General features: G+C 38.2%; 1 protein-coding gene across 6 annotated transcripts in view; it reads left to right on the forward strand.

Moving 5' to 3' along the window:
- The first annotated feature begins 1,567 nt into the window (after positions 1 to 1,567).
- The window catches only part of nup214 (nucleoporin 214), a 58,748-nt gene continuing 41,268 nt past the window's right edge, over positions 1,568 to 19,047 (forward strand). For all 6 annotated transcript variants that reach the window (XM_034710299.1, XM_034710300.1, XM_034710302.1 and 3 more), the window contains exons 1-11: positions 1,568 to 1,772; positions 3,924 to 4,119; positions 4,277 to 4,431; positions 4,812 to 5,010; positions 5,101 to 5,171; positions 5,590 to 5,653; positions 5,770 to 5,873; positions 7,830 to 7,936; positions 8,090 to 8,156; positions 8,429 to 8,552; positions 12,880 to 13,038. In XM_034710299.1, coding sequence (XP_034566190.1) covers positions 1,731 to 1,772; positions 3,924 to 4,119; positions 4,277 to 4,431; positions 4,812 to 5,010; positions 5,101 to 5,171; positions 5,590 to 5,653; positions 5,770 to 5,873; positions 7,830 to 7,936; positions 8,090 to 8,156; positions 8,429 to 8,552; positions 12,880 to 13,038 — 1,288 coding nt within the window. In that variant the 5' untranslated portion in view covers positions 1,568 to 1,730. The remainder of the gene's footprint in view (positions 1,773 to 3,923; positions 4,120 to 4,276; positions 4,432 to 4,811; positions 5,011 to 5,100; positions 5,172 to 5,589; positions 5,654 to 5,769; positions 5,874 to 7,829; positions 7,937 to 8,089; positions 8,157 to 8,428; positions 8,553 to 12,879; positions 13,039 to 19,047) is intronic.

The following is a 19,047-nucleotide window of genomic DNA, read 5'->3' on the forward strand; positions in this document are numbered from 1 at the left end:
TTAATTTATCAACATCACTACATTAAAATAAATAAATCAAAATGTAAAATAAAAGAAACAAAAATATATGTCATGTAAAACTATTGTTTAGGGCTTTTCAGTGTACATTGAAAAGAGTTTTAACATGAATTTCATAAAAACAACAACACATCCTCATTGAACCATGATCTATGAGAATTGAAGATTACCATTGCACTGAATATTGATTTAAATGGTTAGTAATGGAGTTAATAATGAGATTTAAAAAAGATTTTTTGGGGGTTTGGACACTTTTGGATCATTAAATATGCCCCGGGTCAAGTTGATCCAGGAACATTATTGCTGTCCCTAAGAAATGAACATAACAGGAGGGTTACATAATTTGATTAGAAGAAAATTGGTCAAGTTATGAGGTTCCTGCTTTCACTTTGCTTTTTGCAGAATAGGCCTTCCATTAACCTTAGCCTTATAGTTTCAGTTTTATTCTTGGTTTCCTCGTCATGTATTGATGTATACAGAACTGACTATGTTATTTATCTTTGTCTTTCTTATTAAGCTCATTACAAAATAGGCCACACTTTTTAAACATTTTGTAAAGGAGATTTTAATACATCAGCGGTGTGCCGGCGAGGTTCTCTGGTATGGGGCACCGTTTGTAAAGTTGTGCACACCAAAAATAACAGCAACATTTCTCAACATTTAGCTCCAAAACCTGAAAATGAATTTTTAAAAGTCACTTTTTTTAATCACATTTAGAGGAATATTTATGATCTTCTTCACGTTTAATTTTGTTGTGAAAAATATATTAAGTTAAAATAATTGTTAAATATAAATGCTAAATATAAATCTAAATGCTAAAGATAAATGTTAAATGTTAAATCTAAATGTTAAATGTTGCTCTGCGATCCTAAATATTTAGCTGATATATTTAGATTCAACATTTAACATTTAGATTTAGATTTAGCATTTAGATTTATATTTAGCATTTAGATTCATATTTAACATTCAGATTTATATTTAGCATTTAGATTTAAATTTAACATTTAGATTTATATTTAGCATTTAGATTTGGATTTAAGATTTAGATTTAGATTTTGCATTTAGATTTAGATTTACATTTAACATTTAGATTTATATTAAATATTTAAATTTAGATTTAACATTTATATTTATATTTAGCCTTTATATTTATATTTAGCATTTAGATTTAGATTTAACATTTAGATTTATATTTAACATTTGTATTTATATTTATATTTATCATTTATATTCATATTTAGCATTTAGATTTATATTTGACATTTTTATTTATATTTAACGTTTAGATTTAGATTTAACATTCAGATTTAACATTTATATTTATATTTAGCATTTGGATTTAACAATTGTTTTAACTTAATATATTTTTCACAACAAAATTAAATGTGAAGAAGATCAATAATATTCCTCTAAATGTGATTAAAAAAAGTGACTCTTAAAAATTCACAACATTTTTATGACGTTTTGGATCTAAATGTGGAGAAATGTTGCTGTTATTTTCGGTGTGCACAACTTTACAAACGGCGCCTCATACTCTGGCATCCATTAGTCATCCTGCGTACTGACGTCGTTTACTCTCCTGGAAAATCCCGCGGCTTACATGTAGCTGCCGGATACCCTCATGTGGCTCTTCATTAGTCAAAAAAACTGACAACGAAGGAATAAATTCGTTTAACATTTTTGGGTACAGACAGATCTGTTCTGTCCTCAAAATGAGTGAAGACGCGGACTCCCCTCCTGAGAGGGAAATGAAGGTATGCTCTGTTATCCACAAGTTGTGTTGACATGTTAGCATGTGTAAGCTAATGTTTGCTAGCGGTTCATACCCCATGCATTTGGCTAGCTCTGCATCTTTAGCTAGTTAGTTAGTCTGCTTTATAGTTTGTTTCAAGCCAAAAACATTTACACAGTCTCTCTAAAATTAGACACAGTAAGGAAGTACAGTTTACTCCTCCCCAGATACAAAAAATAGTTATGTTTGCAGTAGCTAAACACTTGTTAGCTTGTTAGTGCGATAGCTATTTGAATATAGAATTGAAGAGCTGGTTCCTAAAAGCTGACTTCAAGTTAGGTGTGTCACCATTTCCCCATAGTATGATCTGTAGTCATAAAATACTCGTCATGTTCATTACATTTTTCTGCAGCACTACCAAGCCAGCTTAGGTTAGCTAACAGGACGTGAGTTGATAGCATGTTTATGTCACCCCAGATCACATCCATACCCACCTGAATTAACAACAGTGCAGTAACAAAGTAAATTTACTTGAGTACTGTTCCTAAGTACATTTTTTAGTATCTGTACTTCACTTGAGTATTATTTTTTGGGAAACTTATTACTTATACTCCACTACATTTATATCAGTGCTCTAGTTACTCACTACTTTTGTTCTGAAGTCAGCTCATGACTTTCCTTCTCATTTCCTGAAATCTGATCCCTAAGACAGTATAATGTGTTTGTATAGTTCTGTATGTCTCAGTGGTTTAGCCGTACCTGTATATCAAACACAGAGCAGATTTCACTCAGATCAGGCAGTTAATTTAGAGGTGGTAATTATTTATTTATTTATTATTTAAAAGGACCATGCATATTTATTAACATTTCTGTAAATATGCCAGAGTTAGCCAAAAGGCTAGTTTACATCCGTAGTCCCTTGCCAGATGTTAAAAAGGCTCCCTAAAAAGATCAAGATTAAACAAAGATAAAATAGAGTAAAATAAAATCAAAGTAAGAAGGTAGAGGAGAAACCAAAACACAAACAAACAAACAAACAACCAAAAAAGAGAATAAAAGAAAAATACAAATAGCACCATATGATTAAAAATGACTTAAAGCTACGTGAGGACATAATATGACAGTCTTTGAGAAAGTGTCCATGGACAGAAAATACATGGAGCAAGACAATCAGGAAGCAGCAATAAGGAAATGTTAAAGAAGTCACATGCAGACACAACAGGACAACAGTTTACAGTGCTGTACATATTTGCATCTGGCAGTGACTACCAATCATTAAACTAGCTGCATGCAATTCAAATGAGGCAACATATAGACTGAGCGACAGGTGAGCACAACGAATAGACAACACAAGCAAGCAACAGTATGTTAAGAAAAAAACACATTAATGATGGCTGTTATTCTCCACCTGAGGACCCGTGGTCATATCTTCAGCTTGTGTTAGAGTTTTTTGAAATGAAGAATGATACGTATTGTTTGAAATGTTCACCTTGTTTCCCACTCTGCCCAAACATCAAACATTCACTGTCCAACCTGAGAAAGTGTTGAGCTTCTTGACATTTGTTTCACTCCAGAAGAACATTTCAAACTAAGTTGTCTGTGCTTGGAGTAACTTAGTTGCTGTTTTTATTCCATGGTATAGTTTTTAGAGATTTCATGTAATGGTTTTTAAATAAACATAATGTAACAGAATGTACTTCTATGTAGTCTTGACTGCATTTATGTTTTTCATTTTAGGTTTTGAGATTTTTTAAGAAGTACTTTGAATACTTAAGTATTTTTAAAAGCAAGTACTCCAGTACTTTAACTCAAGTAATAATCTGACAGAGCAACTTTCACTTGTATTGGAATAATATTTGACCTGGAGGATCTATACTTTGACTTAAGTAATGAAGCTGTGTACTTTGTCCACCACTGGATACGTCCATATTTTGTAAACAAACTTATCAAATTGAAACATAAATCTTAAATAGAAAATGACCAAAGACTTGTAAAGGACTGTGAAAAGTATGTCCCTTTTATGTTTCATGGTATTAAATAAAGTTTACATTATGTTATAGTTTTCTTTCTTTACGAAGGTATGTTTGGAGTGTCTGATTTGAAACTTGAAGTATTTTCCTCTTATGTCTGATCACCCTGAAGTAATAAAAAAATGCTTGTTTACCTTTTTCAGGATTTTCAGTTCCGTCAGATGAAGAAGGCGAGAGTTTTCAACCCCTCTGATGAACTACCAAAAGAAAGAACCAATCTCCTCACCATCTCAAACAAATTTGGACTCACTTTTGTCGGCCTTCACAAAACATTCAAAGTCTACCTAACTCAAGACATTCTGGCGGCTGATAAAAATGATGGCAACTCCAATGAAATTGGTACGAAGATGACTTTACGGGACTAAATTAAAACACTTATCAGTTCAGTTGTGCAGTACTCTGTCATGTGATTGACTATGACTAAGATATGCATCAATCTGACTTACCATTGATGTCTCTTCCTCTCAGTTAACTCCCATTTTCTGTTTTGTTCCAGTTGAGGGGATTGCATCTTTGGCAGAGGTGACTGTGGACATGTCTCTGCACCAGCTAGCTCTCAGTTGTGATGAGTTAACTTTGTCAGTATGTGGAACATCTGACAATATGAGTTTGTCCCTCACATTCTATGATGTCCGCACCTTCATGAACAAGGTAACTGGTTTGATAAGTGAATTATTATGTCAGGGTATTAGATATGCTCTATGAGGAGTTCCAACGATTAAAAAGAAATCACTGATTTGTCATCGCAACATATGCTCAAAGGTTCTTGAGCTGTGAGCTGCAGCTGAAATGCAGATTTCCCCTCATAAGTCCCCCAGACAGAAGTAGATATTTCTGAGCTAAGTAGTGTAATACGATTAATCATAAAGTCTCAAATTGATGATCAAACATTTTCATTTTTGCCTAAATAAAATGACAAATGTTGAATGTTTCAAGATCCCTAAATTTCAGCTTTAATTTGAATACTTCTCTTGCATTGTTATGTAGCATAACTCGTGCTTCCTTCATACTTTTTCATTATGACTTCTCAGGGAAGACCTCAGAAGTTACCTTTCGCCTCACTGGTGCCAGCGGTTCCTCCCGGCTCTGTGGTCCAGGACTTGAAGTGGAATCCTCTACAGGCGTCCATGCTGGCTGCTTGCCTGTCTGACGGCAGTATGATGATCGTGGACGTCACAGACGGCGCCAAAGTTACCGCCGAGCTGCCTGCCTCAAGTGGCATCACGTGCAGTGAGTGAGACTTAAACACAGAGTAGAGGAACTCACCTGTAATCTCTCCACTTCTGTTATGGTTTCAATGTTTATTTTTCTGTCTCACAGTTGGCTGGAGTCCAAAAGGAAAACAGGTCGCTGTAGGAAAAATGGATGCCACTGTTAGTCAGTATACACCAGTAAGTGAACCTAACTCATCGTCATTTCAAAAGGTATTGCTTGCTGGTAGGTGTAACATTCAATGTCTGACAAGAAAGACAGCTGCACAGTAACTAGAGGCGTGATGAATGGCAACCGTAACATACAGCAACAACAAAGTCAATCTATTTCTGTAGAGCTATCTTCAGGTAAATGTACTATGTTGTGGCTTCATATCTGTAGTGTTATATCCTTTATGATACTGAACATTGTATATATTAACAACACTATATATGTAAAGGCACAAAAAGGGACATACATTGAAATTAGCAATACAGATACCGATGCAACACATCAGTTTCATGCTCTGTTTTAAAATAATATCAGATTGATTCATCCCTAAATAAAAACATCAATCAAATTTCAGAGAAATAACTGATTTCCTCCTTTATTGCAAAGGCACTAGAGCAAAAGAAAGTCATCCCATGTCCTGACTTCTACACCTCTGATGAGCCTGTGAAAGGTAAGATGAATCCTGAACTTTAAGTATTAAATCAGATCAGAGTCTTTTTATTACTGTATACACCTCCTTTCCCTGGCTAATGCCTCTCTTTCTTCTTCTCTCTCTTTCTCTCTCAGTTCTGGATGTGCTGTGGCTGAAAACCTTCGTGTTTGCAGTGGTGTATGCTGCTGCAGACGGCTCTCTAGAGACCCCTCCTGAGCTAGTGCTGATCTCCCTCCCTGTGAGTACGCCCTACATACAAACATCCGCTGAATCCCAGCAATGACTTTTTTTTTTTTCATCTCTTGTCAGGTTGCCCCTCTCTTGCTCATTGTCTCCATACATTTGACCATGACTTGTTTTAAAATGAACATGAATGTTACCTGTTTGGTTAGTTATATTTTCTACACACAGCCTCAAAAAAAGGCCTGGAACAATTGAAGCATCAGCTGCTTTGCCAGGTTCTGTATCATTACCTCTTTGTTACATTAATCAATCCAGAGACGAGAAACAGGCTTAGGAACAGATCAATTCTTACTTGGTTCATACTTGCGTTTATACCTAGAAGTAAAACAAACTGATATACATAAACACGAATGGATAATTAAATCAAACTCAATTATTGGCTAGACTTAAAAAACATACTTGAAATAGTACACCAGTGTTTTTCCTCTGTGTATGTGTATTGGGTATTGATCACACTGATTTGCAGCAGCTATGATAGGAATAAAAATACTGACAATATATTCTCTTTAAAATAAAATAACAAATGTTAAGTAATACATGATTATGTCTCAAGGATTGATCAGACTTGTAGGATTATGATTGTTTTTTTTGGGCACTGAAATGTTTTAGATTTTCAAATTGGGCCATACTTATGTTAAGTTTGAAAATGGCTGAACATAATGGACTCTCCAACTGCAGCTGACATTTACCATAAAATTCAGAATAAAGGTTGCAGTCTGTTTTTGGGGATCTCTTAAAGGGAAAAAGATTCAAACTCTCGTCCAGTGTGACAATTTTTCATTGCATTGAGGAGAGTCCACAATGAGCAGTTACAGTATAAGTATGTAGCTTCGTCTAATAACATCTGTTTTCATCATGTGGAGTTTGCATCCCTGCTAAATACTGCTACTGTAATGAGGTAACTGAAAATTCGGAGGTATGGACCTACTTGTGCGACCAATTTGCAGATGCTCAGCCGTCCACCCCTGCTGTTGTCCTGTTGTTTTGAGTTGTGGAGTCTTTTCAATAAAACCAGCACCAATCTGGTTTATTTATAATAGATGTAAGGTAGGGATGTAAACAATGAATCAAGTATCCATTAATTGACTGTTAAGAAATTAAACCTATTTCTATTTTCTGTAACGTGGAACAAACATCATGTGTTCTCATATTACATTCAGCTATCAGGGAGGTGTTTTAAGTTTATAGCATGTTTCAAGGTGAATCAGCTGGTGGTGTTGCGCACAGCGGTGACGCTCAGCTGGGTGCTGCGGCTGAGTGACAGGTCTCTACAAGCCCTTTTTTGAGGGGACTGCTGCGAACAATGACACAGACACTAAGGTTGAGCACTTTTAAACAGGACATTTCCCCACCATTGGATACAAAGCAAACAGACTGATTGGGATGTTACTGGCACGCTAAGACCAGCAACATCAGAGCCGTCTGAGCGTGTTTTCTACCGCTGAACTGATTATGACCGGGTTGACACCTGACCACGTGCACATGCTTATTTTTCTCAATAAGAACAAGTAGGCAGAAAACTGGACACTGTGAGTCTGAAGTACTTTTCCATTCAGTTTTCTTGTTGCAGCCAAAACAAATTTAGTAGTCTGAGCCATCACTTTATGAGACTATATGTCTGTTTTTTTGTACACAGAATATTACGGCACCCCACATACAGTATGTCATTATTAGATTTTTTAATGTATTTTTTGCTTTTCAAAATACATTTATTTGGAAACATCATCTGGAAACAGGGAGAGAGTGGGGGAATGACTTGCAGGGAGAGGCTGCAGGTGGGATTCGAACCTGTAAATGAGGCTTTATTTGTCAGTCTCATACAGCTTTTCAACTCTTAGATATTCTTTTCAAAGCATCTGTAGAGGTTGTATCAGTTGTTCCATCTTATTAAAGCACTGTAAGTAAAAGAATGGGCAAAGTGTCATTTATGTTGTTATTTTTATTTTTGTAGAAGAAGGATGAGAAAGTGGATACAAAGTACCTGAACTTCAGTGACACCGTGTACGGCAGCTGCACTGAGCGACAGCACCACTACTTCCTCAGCCATGTAGAGGATTGGTAAGAATGAGCACAATTTACAATCGCCAAAAATCATGACCACTGCTTAAATTCAATGTGTTACTGATTCCTTAAATGTCTTTCGTTTGTTTCATGTAAATGTGATAAATTGGTTTAATTTTTCTGCTTTGTCTCTTTGTTTATTTCATCAAGGGATCTTGTGTTTGCTGCATCAGCGGCTTCCATTGAAGTTAGCGTCATAGCTAGACAAGATGACAAGGTACGTAAATAACTGTAAATCACACAACTTTGATAAAAATAGAAAAAGTGTGTGTTTTTTTTGTGCAGCTTTTATTTGGTTGGGTCTTTAGTGTTGAATTTGGCTTGATTTGATCAAAGCTACAACCAGGTTCTAATGCTTTATATAACAGTAGATTTTATTCAGATCATTTTGTCTAGCTTTGATTTACAGTTTGTTTGAGTGCTTATTTTATGGTGCACACATACCAAATGTCAGACTTTGATGACGACAGCAGCTATTTGTCCTTTTAGATCTGGGAGCTTTGGATTCTGGAGGATGCGAGTCGAGCTGAACTCCCGGTGACCGAGACAAACGAAGACACTCTTCCCCTCGGCTTAGCGATAGACTTCACCAGCCAGCAGGAGATACAAATCAGTAAGAGGATCAAGCTCTATGTGCTTTTTTTCCCTTTTCTCCACTCGGACCACATTTCTACAACTACACAGTGTCACAATAATTCCCCAATGTTAAAGAAGAACGAAGCTATACTTTCCCATGAACGACTTAGAGGATTTTCAACAGGATTTAAATCTCTTTATTCAACACTTGAGAAAATGCCAAATACATTTCATAGCAGTTATTGTTTGAATAAAACCTGTTAAAGTAGAAGAAATCTTATTCGGATGTAGTGTAAAGGCACTTTTTGGTGCAGTGTGGTTGTTTTACTTTACTCTCAAAAATGTTCTGTATAGACATTTTTTTACAACAGATCTTTGATAATTAAAATCGAATATGCAAGTAAGGCATACTTTAGGGATTTTCTGAAGCGAATAGTTTCCTTATTATTGAAACAGAAATTTGAATTCAGACTGAGCGACAGGTCTAAAGTTAAGACGACGTTTAGAAAACTTGAGCAGGATTTATTTATATGGCTAATGTCGTATAGGTTTGCCAAACATGGCTAACTCTAGCAGAGCTAGCACCACCAGCCTTTGGTCCTCTTTGCAGGTTTATGTCAACATGCCTGTGCTGGTTACACAATGCTCCAGTCAAATGGTTTGATGCTACTTCAGCCTGCCACAGCCTACATATAACTTTATCTCCATTTTCTAGATCAAAATAAGGCCAAACTGTGCTGCACTTAAAAAACGATATTATGACATCATGGTAGAGCTACAGTAGTGGTTGGTGGCTGCATTGCAGCTTAGACACAATAACCGTTTTGTTTTTTTTTGCATCCAAAATGATGAAAATATCAGTAATTCTTACAACCAACTAGTACTTCTGGTGCTGAAGATTGGATTATGGGTGATAAAGTCTAATTGTTTGGTTGACTAAACGCGTACACAAATCTCATTTGTACTATGTACAATGACATAAAGGCTTTCAATTCACTCAATTTAATTCAATTAACATGCACAAATTGCTCAAAATTGCAAACCTTATTTTCTGCCATAAACAGGCTGATATACATGCCTAAAAGTCAGAAGAAGTGAGATTGAATTTTCCTCCCATGCCATAATTGAAGATTCATTACTATAACTTAGGGATGTAACTAATTTCCTGGTTGTTTAGTCAGAAATTTAAATTCTTAGAAAAAAATCATAAAAAGTCAAATTGGAGCTTAATTTATTTACCATGGTTAATAATGGGATCACAGTCTGGTTTGCTGAGTGTGGCTAACACTAGCAGAGCTAGCACCACCAGACTTCGGTTCTCCCTGCAGGTTAAAATCCACAACTGTTTCTCCTTTTTCTAGATAAAAATACTGGCTACAATCAATACACCTGAGTAGTAGAGCATAACAGCATTATGGCATTTGCTGGTAACCTGAGCTTCAGCCTCAGCTAGATGTGGGTGGCTCAATACAGCTTAGACCCAACAGATGAGCGGCATTTCAGTCCTACAGTAATAGAATTTGAATAACTTGTCTAACCAGATGTTTATTTATGTATTATTTACACACACAACAAAAGAAAATACAACTATAAGGCAATTAGGAATATAAAAAGCATGTGTGTGGATGTGGTAGAAACAAGCCGCAACCACCATTGGAGCAAATGCGGAAGTGTTAAAAACTGTAGTTTCTCAAGTGTCTGTTTGAGGCTGGCTCTGGAAGTAGCAGAAACCACATACACACAAATTTTGAAAAGTTGATCTTAACAGCAGAAATAAACATGTTTACATGTACGTACAAAAAAACGAGTGTAGTCTGGATAGCTAATTTCTCCATTGGCACACACAGTATGGGGGGTGAATTTTTTCATAACGAAGCAATTTCATAGATATTAAGATTTCGGGTTTTCAATTATGAGAGGCACAGCTGACTTGATTGACAGGCGGGAACACTGTAGCTGTTGGCTAGGAGGTGCAAAGCCCGCCTCTTTACCTCGACAGAAGTTAGGTTGAGTTCAGCATTTCCAATATGGCTCCCGCCGACGATTGGCTTAATCAAAACAGTGCTTCAGAAACAGATAGGTGACGTCAGGGATACTACGACTATTATTTATACAGTCTATGGGTAGAAATCTATAAATGACTTACGAGAACCACATCAAGAAAGCTTCTTTCAGCCAATACAAACCTCTAAACCATTGTAAATATCAAGAGTTTACATGTGATGTGTAAAATTTGAATTAAACATTAAATTAGATTCAACTTCAAAATGAAAACTGGAAATAGAACTAAAACTAAATAGTAATTCTGGATGTCTCTTCGTGAGGACAACGTTTTTTAATCCTTTAGCGGACTTAGTGTGCACACACCTTCTATAACTGCACGCTAACTTCTATTTGTATTGCTGTTAGAAACATAAAAAGGGCTGAAAGCATTGAGTCTATGAAAAATATTCAAATGACAGTAAAGAATGGAAAGAAAATTAAACCAGTTGAGGCAGGTTTGTACACCATCTGCCACCAGCAATACCACCCACTGTGGTAAGTTTGTTTTAATAAATATTTATGCCAAAAGAATTTCATACCAATAAATGTTTTACTGATGTAGAAAAAAGTCATCTTTTGTCTAACTTTGATAATCTCAAAGTAGTGTTTTCTCTTGTGCTACATTCCATTATGCTTTCCCAAGTCCCTTTACATAGCATGTTAAACACTCCTCTAATCAGATGATCCGAAATCCAACAGCCTTCTTTGTGCATACAGCATCCGCCATCCACTGCAGTGCTCCATTGCAGCGTGTGTAAAGAATAGTGATAAGCTCCCGTCTCAGTACACTGTTTTATCTTAAATGGCCGAGTCTGCCAGACATTCACGTAGGGCTGCTGCTGCTGCTGTCTAGTCACATCTCTCCCCCGCTCACTGGCTCCAAGAACTCCCTCCCCAGCAAGAGAGAAAAACCTGCAATTTGAGCAACATTTTGACATGATTGTAGAGTGATCAAAACCTTTTATCCAGAGAGAGACGTTAGATAGTGAAAGCGGAGGGAGAGAGTTATCTGTGGAGACAAAAAAAAGAAAAAATGCACTCATTAAAATGGCTCAGACAAGCTAGAGGACCACAACAAACAACAAAGCCCAGACAATCCTGTTGCTGAATGCTGATGAGGTTTACCGTGTGCCTCTCCCTTCTGTTCAGTCTCTATCTCGTCCCTTCTCACTATCTCTCAAACTTTAGTTTCATGAGTTAGATAAGACTAAACTTTAGATGCAGCTTTTTTTGTATTTCTCTGTATTTTGTGCCCATTTTTTAGTCGAATTTGGATCATTTCATGTCTTGAAACCTAACATTAATGTGTGTTTGCTCCCGGGTACTTTGTGTGTGTGCATTGAGGAAGTAAAAGCATTTGCTTATGCCTCTCATAAGTAACAGTTTGAATTCATGCAGACAATAAAGCACCTTTGTAATGTCAGAAGCATACAGCCGGAGCATGAGATGAATTTACAGTAGATGCTAAGTAGAAGGTAGTAGTCAGAGTGGTGAGTCAGCAGTAATTAATCACACTCTGACATGCACTGCTACTGCTTTCATCCCCTGATGACAATGAAAGTTATACTCCAGGAAAGTTTAAGATATGACACACTCTCCTGGAGGGAACAAAAAAAGGACAAAGCGTTCAGGAAGTGGACAGATCTCAAAATGACTAGCATCATCTCTGACTAATGCATCTTTAATTCGGGGTGTGAAGACTCATTTAAATGTTGGTTCAGACTGGGTTTGCCGTTTTTGTTTGCAGCCCACAGCGCGAATTTAGGAAGTGGGTGTGAAGAGCAGGGATGAGTTTGGGGGTTTGGCAGGAAGAGAAATGAAGTGGACTGTGTTTTACCAAATGAGGCATCTCGGAACACTTCTCTCTCTCTGCACGACTACAGTGTGCCTTTTTGGGCTTGAACACTGGGTGCTTATTTTAACCGGACGGGAGGCGGAATAAGGGGAAGGTCATTGTGAAAAAGTGGAGCAGCAACATACAGCGTTTGTGCTTGGATGCCTTCAACACTCTCATGATTGGAGTGATAATACACCAGCATTTTGTCTTCACGAACAGAGCAAGCATAGCAAGCAGACAACACGGAGCTGTTAATTGTCTCCCTCGTGCTGTGGTGTGATTTGGAAGCACATAGCTGTGCCGAACGCTAAATAATTCCTCACAATAGTCTGTTACTGTGTTATGAAGATTATGCATGAATGTGGCTCTTATTTAATATAGTTAAAGCAAAAGTTTCTACGGTCAGTAAGACTTGATGGACATCATCATGCAGACTCAACCCTCTCCTGTCTGACTGATGTTTTGTCTCTGTCCCCTCTCAAAGCCGAGGAGAAGACCCTGCCTCCTGCTCCCATCATGATGATGCTCTCCACTGAGGGATTGCTCTGCCCCTTTGCCCTGCTCAATCTCAATCCTGGGGTGAAGCAGCTGGTCTCAGCCCCTGCCATGCTTGCCTTGGATGGAGAGAGACCGCCCAAGCCAGGTAAGTCAGCCTGTGGACTAGAAAGGTGTCTGAGTCTTAGATGTTGTTGAGAATTCTAAATAATAAACATGAATCACTAGACTTGCTGCATTGATCAGTTTTGGTGATCAGAAGGGTCTAATCTCCAATACTTGATGGGAGTGAGGAGAGTTATCACTTCATTATTAACTGTAAAATAAGATTAGTTGTGAATACAGTCATGATGTGAAAATTTTCCATGAGCCACTCAAAGGCAAATTGGAGAACAAATTCCTCACGTGTTCTGGTGAAAACTGATGTCCAAAGCCCATTTATTAACATTTAAGTTCATCATATGATATTGTTGTTAAATTAAGAACATTAAGGTCCCATTAATCAGTCCAAAGAAAATACTATTTGAACTATAAAGCATGGTAATCCTGCATTACGACCAATAGACTCAAAATCTGCCTTAATTCACACACCTGATCACAGGTACCTGAAAACCGGCTGTGTGCACTCATCAAACCAAAGCTCCACCCGTTGTTCCATTTTATTACCCAGCTGTGTTAAGTACTTGACTCTGATTGGTCCAAACCAAACAACGACAGTGATTAATTTTCAGCTGCAAAAGTGAAGACAGGGACAACCTGATCACAAAGGCATATCCAGCACACTTCACCTCTGCCTGATGACACCGTAGTTTCCGTCTCAGACTGGTCTTGAGAGTCAAGAAATAATAACAGTAGAAGAATGTGTAGATGCGCATTTTTCACCTGGCAACGCGATTGAAGCGACACGCGACTAGATCGGCGCAGTTCAAAAGTTCAAAATATTCAACTTCAACGACAAATTCGCATGACGCTGCGGCGCAATGGCCAATCACTTGTCGTTGACCGATGACGTCACAAATGGAGAAGAAAATAATAATTGCTGTATGTGCTCGACCGGAGCTGTACGATACCACTCTTTATACATATCATGACCGCCTGTAAGGAGATCGGGAAGGAACTGGGAATACCAGGTAAGTAAAAAAAAATATTTATTTTGTATCTAGAAATCATATATGACCCATACTAGCTAGCAACATGGGCATTCAGCACGTCTGCTGCTTGCTTGAAACATACATTCTGACTTCCAGCGGTAATGAGCTGTGTTTTTCTCCAATCAGAGGAAACCTCTCGGCGTAAATGGAAGGGGCTCAGGGACACTTATTTGAGAGAAAAGAGGAAGGACAGTGAGAGGAAGAGTGGGTCGGCAGCGGGCACGGGAATAAAGTGGAAACACCCTGTGATCCTGTCATTCCACAACCCCTTAGTAAACCCGAGGGAGACCTCAGGTAAAATGGGGCGAAGGGTAGAGGAAGACAGGACTGCAGGTGCAGCGACGGAGGGGACAGAGGTAGCAGGACCCTCATATTCAGTCCCAGGTGGGTGACAGTTATGACACATAACCTATATTATAGCAGAGTTTCTGTCTTTACACATGTATAGGCAATTGTTTTCGTCTTCTGAGAGACAGAACTGACCAAGAAAATACGTAGATAATTTGTAGATTCATGTGAATTAAGCTTGTAACCACAACAACTGAAAAAGTGGAATTAAAAAGTCAGATTCTTCACTGTACTGATAGAAAAAAACACTAGAATCCCACGGAGGATCTGGTCATGTGTCTACTGTATGCTAGCCACAATGCTAACAGCAACATAAATGAATGGGAAAAAGAAAACATTTCAACTAGGATGACTTTGCCTATACTTGAGGGTTTTATGCATTTAAAGTTAGGAGGACAAACAAAGGCAGGATGCTCTCATCACTGGCACTGTATGATATATCTAAATGAAGGAGTAGTGATATAGCTCCAGATTCAATCAAGACCAGTTCAAGTCATTCTTTCTCTCAGCAGCTCTACATGCATTTATATGGAATGCATGGATTTCATATTTTCAACACATGCACACCTCATTCCATCTCATGAGGTACTGAGGTGGTAATCATAAATGTTGTACACAGTAAAATAATGTGATAATTCTTATCAAACAGAAAGCTGAATCAATCAGAGGCAAACATGTTTTTAGCTGTGGTCCGTTAGGAGCTGCATAAGCTCAATGTTTGTAATTGATGCTTTGCCTTAACTGTCAAACACACATCCAAGACCCTGTCCTTAATGTCGCCACAGAAGAAGAATGTGATGAGGAGGAGGAGGTGGAGGAGGCAGTTACCCCAACTGCACCTGAGCAGCCACCCATTGGTAAGTATATGACAATTAAATTTGCATTCATTGACATGTATTGAATCTCATTTTTGCATAAATGGTAAATAAAACACAATTTCAAGTTGTTTTTAAAGTCCTTTATTGCTTCATAATCAGACAATTTAAATGAATAATATCACTTTAAATTAGATGGTGTAATTGTTCACAAAGTTGTTTTCTTGTCATGCAGGAAGGAAGAGGACACAGAAGACATCAAAGGGGCGGGAGGCTGAGATAGAGGACCTGCTCATCAAAACCCTGAGAAAGCAGCAGCAGCAGCAGGTCCTTCAACCTCCCGTCCCACCTGTGTGGGAAGACGAAATGTTCCTTAGGAGCATGCTTCCTTCCCTGCAGAAATTGTCGCCCCAAAGGAAGGAGTATGTTAAATTTCATGTGCACAAATTAATTTTTGAGGCCAGCAATGCTGATTATAATGAGGAACTAATTGGTTAGTGTAAAATAGTGTGACTAGTGTAGGTTGGTGGGATAAGTCAAATCGATGTTAACAGTCCAGTAAGAACTCTGGCTTTGCTTTCTCAGAGGTAAATCCAATGACCAGGTCTAGCTGTGGTAAAAGTGTCCTTTGATCATTGAAATTGTGAGTGGTTTCTGGAAAACACAAACAATACATGTCAAACTTGCTTAATCTTACTCTATGCGCTCAATCACACTTCTGCTATCAAACTTAACTCTACAAGCATGAAACAGAAATTTACGAAGACAATACTACAACCTTAGACAATTACGACAATTAAAACAACTAACTGTTCAATGGACTCACAAATCTGAGATAAAGCACCATCTAACTACTAAAACTTTGCAACTGAGAACTACTGAGTAAACACTATCATCAGTGCATCAGGCAGGCTGGTCCGAGAAATATGTCTGTGCAGCTCCCTCTGCCGGTCACCAATTGGCTGACCACTCTCCACCGTCTTAAAGCGACAGGCAACAGGCAGCCTTTTTTTACAGATAGAGTAACTTGGGTGACAATCTCTTCAGGGAACAAAGCATGTATCCAATTTTTACATAGGGAAATCTCTATTTTTATTATGGAATGTATATAGTTTTGTTTTCTTTTTCTGCACAAAAATAACACCACTTGCTATTGCACATCAATTTTTTCACATTTTATATATTATTATTTATGTGCCAAATAAATTGACTGGTACTTTGTGAAAACTTACCCTTTTCCCGTTTTTTGTCTTACCTGAAAATTGTGGTTACATTTGGTGTTTGTTGCTACATGTGTTCATACTCGCAGTCACTGAACACTAACTGCATGAAGTACATAATGTAAAAAAGTAAACTGTTTTAGTTTACCTATGCAGACTACAGTTCTATGTCAAAATAGTTACACTATATCAGGCACAGTATGATGTATGTCTAAAATGCTATTATATATTGCATTTCACTGATGACCCCAACGCAACACTGAATGTCATGAAATATTTAATTATGCTTTCATTTTCCCAAAAACTGCTTAAAATGTTTGTGACAAGTCTTTGCTTGTCATTACTATTATTAATAACAATAGATATATGGTGGACACCAACATCATATTGCAGGAACTTTGCTCAAAATTATGACTGGGTGACTCTTAAAAGAACCGTTGTGGGTGTGCTACTGCACTATGCACTGACTTGCCATGGGACACTTCCTTCTGCGGAGAAGAAGGAGGTGAAGGTCTCCCTCACCCTGATGGCCTCCCTCGCTGAGTTGTTGGCAGCAACTCGTCCCAGACCTGGCAGTAGCTCAGCTTCAGCAACTGGGATGCTCCTCCTCATCCCAGCTGCCTGAGTTGTCTTCCACAGGTGGCTTTAACACACTTCTCTGCAACCTCTGGCCGGACCTCAATGACACATCTATACATCCTCCACTGATGCTCCTGTAGGAGTCACCTGTGGCCAGGTACCTACAGTGTAGTACAGGACACAGTTTAAAGACAATACTATATGGTGCATTACATTCTGATGGTGGTGGTGGTGGTGGTAGAAGTAGATAATTTCACATTTACTGTATACAGTAACCAGATATAAAACTCTTGAGACGAACAGACTAGGACAAATTCATATGTTTGTGCAGCAGCGGGAAAGCACAGTCAATGTGGTGTCTACGTATATATGTCTATGGGTTGGATCCCCAACGTCTCTAGTACTTCCACAACAGGTATAATGCAGCGATCACGTTGATATCTTTCATTATACGTGTGACAAAAACGGCAGAATGAACAGGCGGTAACTACCGGCTTTTATAGGGGCACACCACTTCCACTCCCCATTTCACTTCGGTGTTCAGTGGAGCGAATATTCGCTTCACGAAAAGACAGACGTGATGATATTAGCGTGAGAAAGCGTCAAAAAATTTTCGCTCATGTTTTGTGTGTACTCGCAATGAGAAGTTACTGGGCCTAAACCATGTGTGATGGGATAAACGAGCATTGAGCAGTATCCACTACGCTTTACGTTAGTTTTCTAATTCGTATAACCACCAGTTCACTATATGTTATCTCCTCCTTAAAACTAGATCAAATTACAAAAGAGTGTGAGTTACCTGGTGTCTCATGAAATTATGTCACATTATGGCTCCATCACCATGATATCCTGAGTCATCACAGTGTGTCGATAAAATAAAAACCAACTTATTGCCATCAATTGGTTTTAAGGATATCTGAAATGTGGAGTTTGGAGTTGATCACCTTCTTCTAAGTTGACTGGGAAGCTATGGTAACTGACACAAGTTGCATGCTCCATGGTTAGATTAAGCAGCATCTAAGTATGCCCCTCGTTAAGCTCCAGGGCCCATATGCCTGTCCAGCCATTAGCCATGAAAACAGACCTTGTACTAATCGTGAAAAAATAATCGATCAGCGGTATGCATGAGTCAGGTTAACGCCCCAACAAAGCATTACATTTTATGGCGGTAGACCCCACCATTACAGGTGCTAACGGCAGGATTAGCGCACCCGTTAGGCTGTTTAAAGGACGGTGGACATTGTGCTTATACGTTACCGTATGTGTCTGCACTGAACCCAGGATACATGAAGGTTACTGTACAAGAGACTGAAAGATCAAAGCAAAAGATGAAATGAATATTCCTGACATGGCTTCTGTTCCTATACAATTCCACCCTGTAGTGAACGCCTAATCATAGCCTTGTAAATAAAAGTACTTCTGTAGATTATTTCACATGAATGAATTAGAAAATAATTCTTAGGTAACCTACCAGCAATACCGCGAAGTGAATCTCTCTCAAACAACTCTGTTAACAAGTCCTCGTTCTTCAATGGGGGGACAGGTTTTCCTCCACCTGGACCACGTTGGTGGTGTTGCTCGTTGCGTAAAGCATGCATGTTGCTTATTTTATTTTTTAGGTCTTCTGCTGTGCGCTCAGAAACACCACACACATTTACCCAGTTCAAGATCTTAAGCTAAACTTTCCCTTTCTCCTTGTTTGTTATCTTTGATGATTGACTTGCTGATAATAGTTGTTTGTTCATTCTATATTCTTGTAATAAAATGTAAATTTCTTCTGCTGAAAAATTGTTTTTTCTTGATCTTCTCTCACTCACACCGGTAACGCTCGCCATGTTTATTGTTGTTTATGTGTAGTAGGAATGTGTAATTCAAATTGGTTGGATAGGGGTTTTCCAGGAGGTTCCCTGGACATGATGTTTGGCACCAGCCTCACTTTCATGGAGCAATTAGTTAATTGGACAATTATTTGCAGTCGTGCATGCGGCTAACGCTACGGCCAAATGGGCCGTTCCATAACGATACGTTAAGACTAATGGTCTCG

This window comes from Notolabrus celidotus, chromosome 19, assembly GCF_009762535.1.
Source record: "Notolabrus celidotus isolate fNotCel1 chromosome 19, fNotCel1.pri, whole genome shotgun sequence".
Taxonomy (NCBI): domain Eukaryota; kingdom Metazoa; phylum Chordata; class Actinopteri; order Labriformes; family Labridae; genus Notolabrus; species Notolabrus celidotus.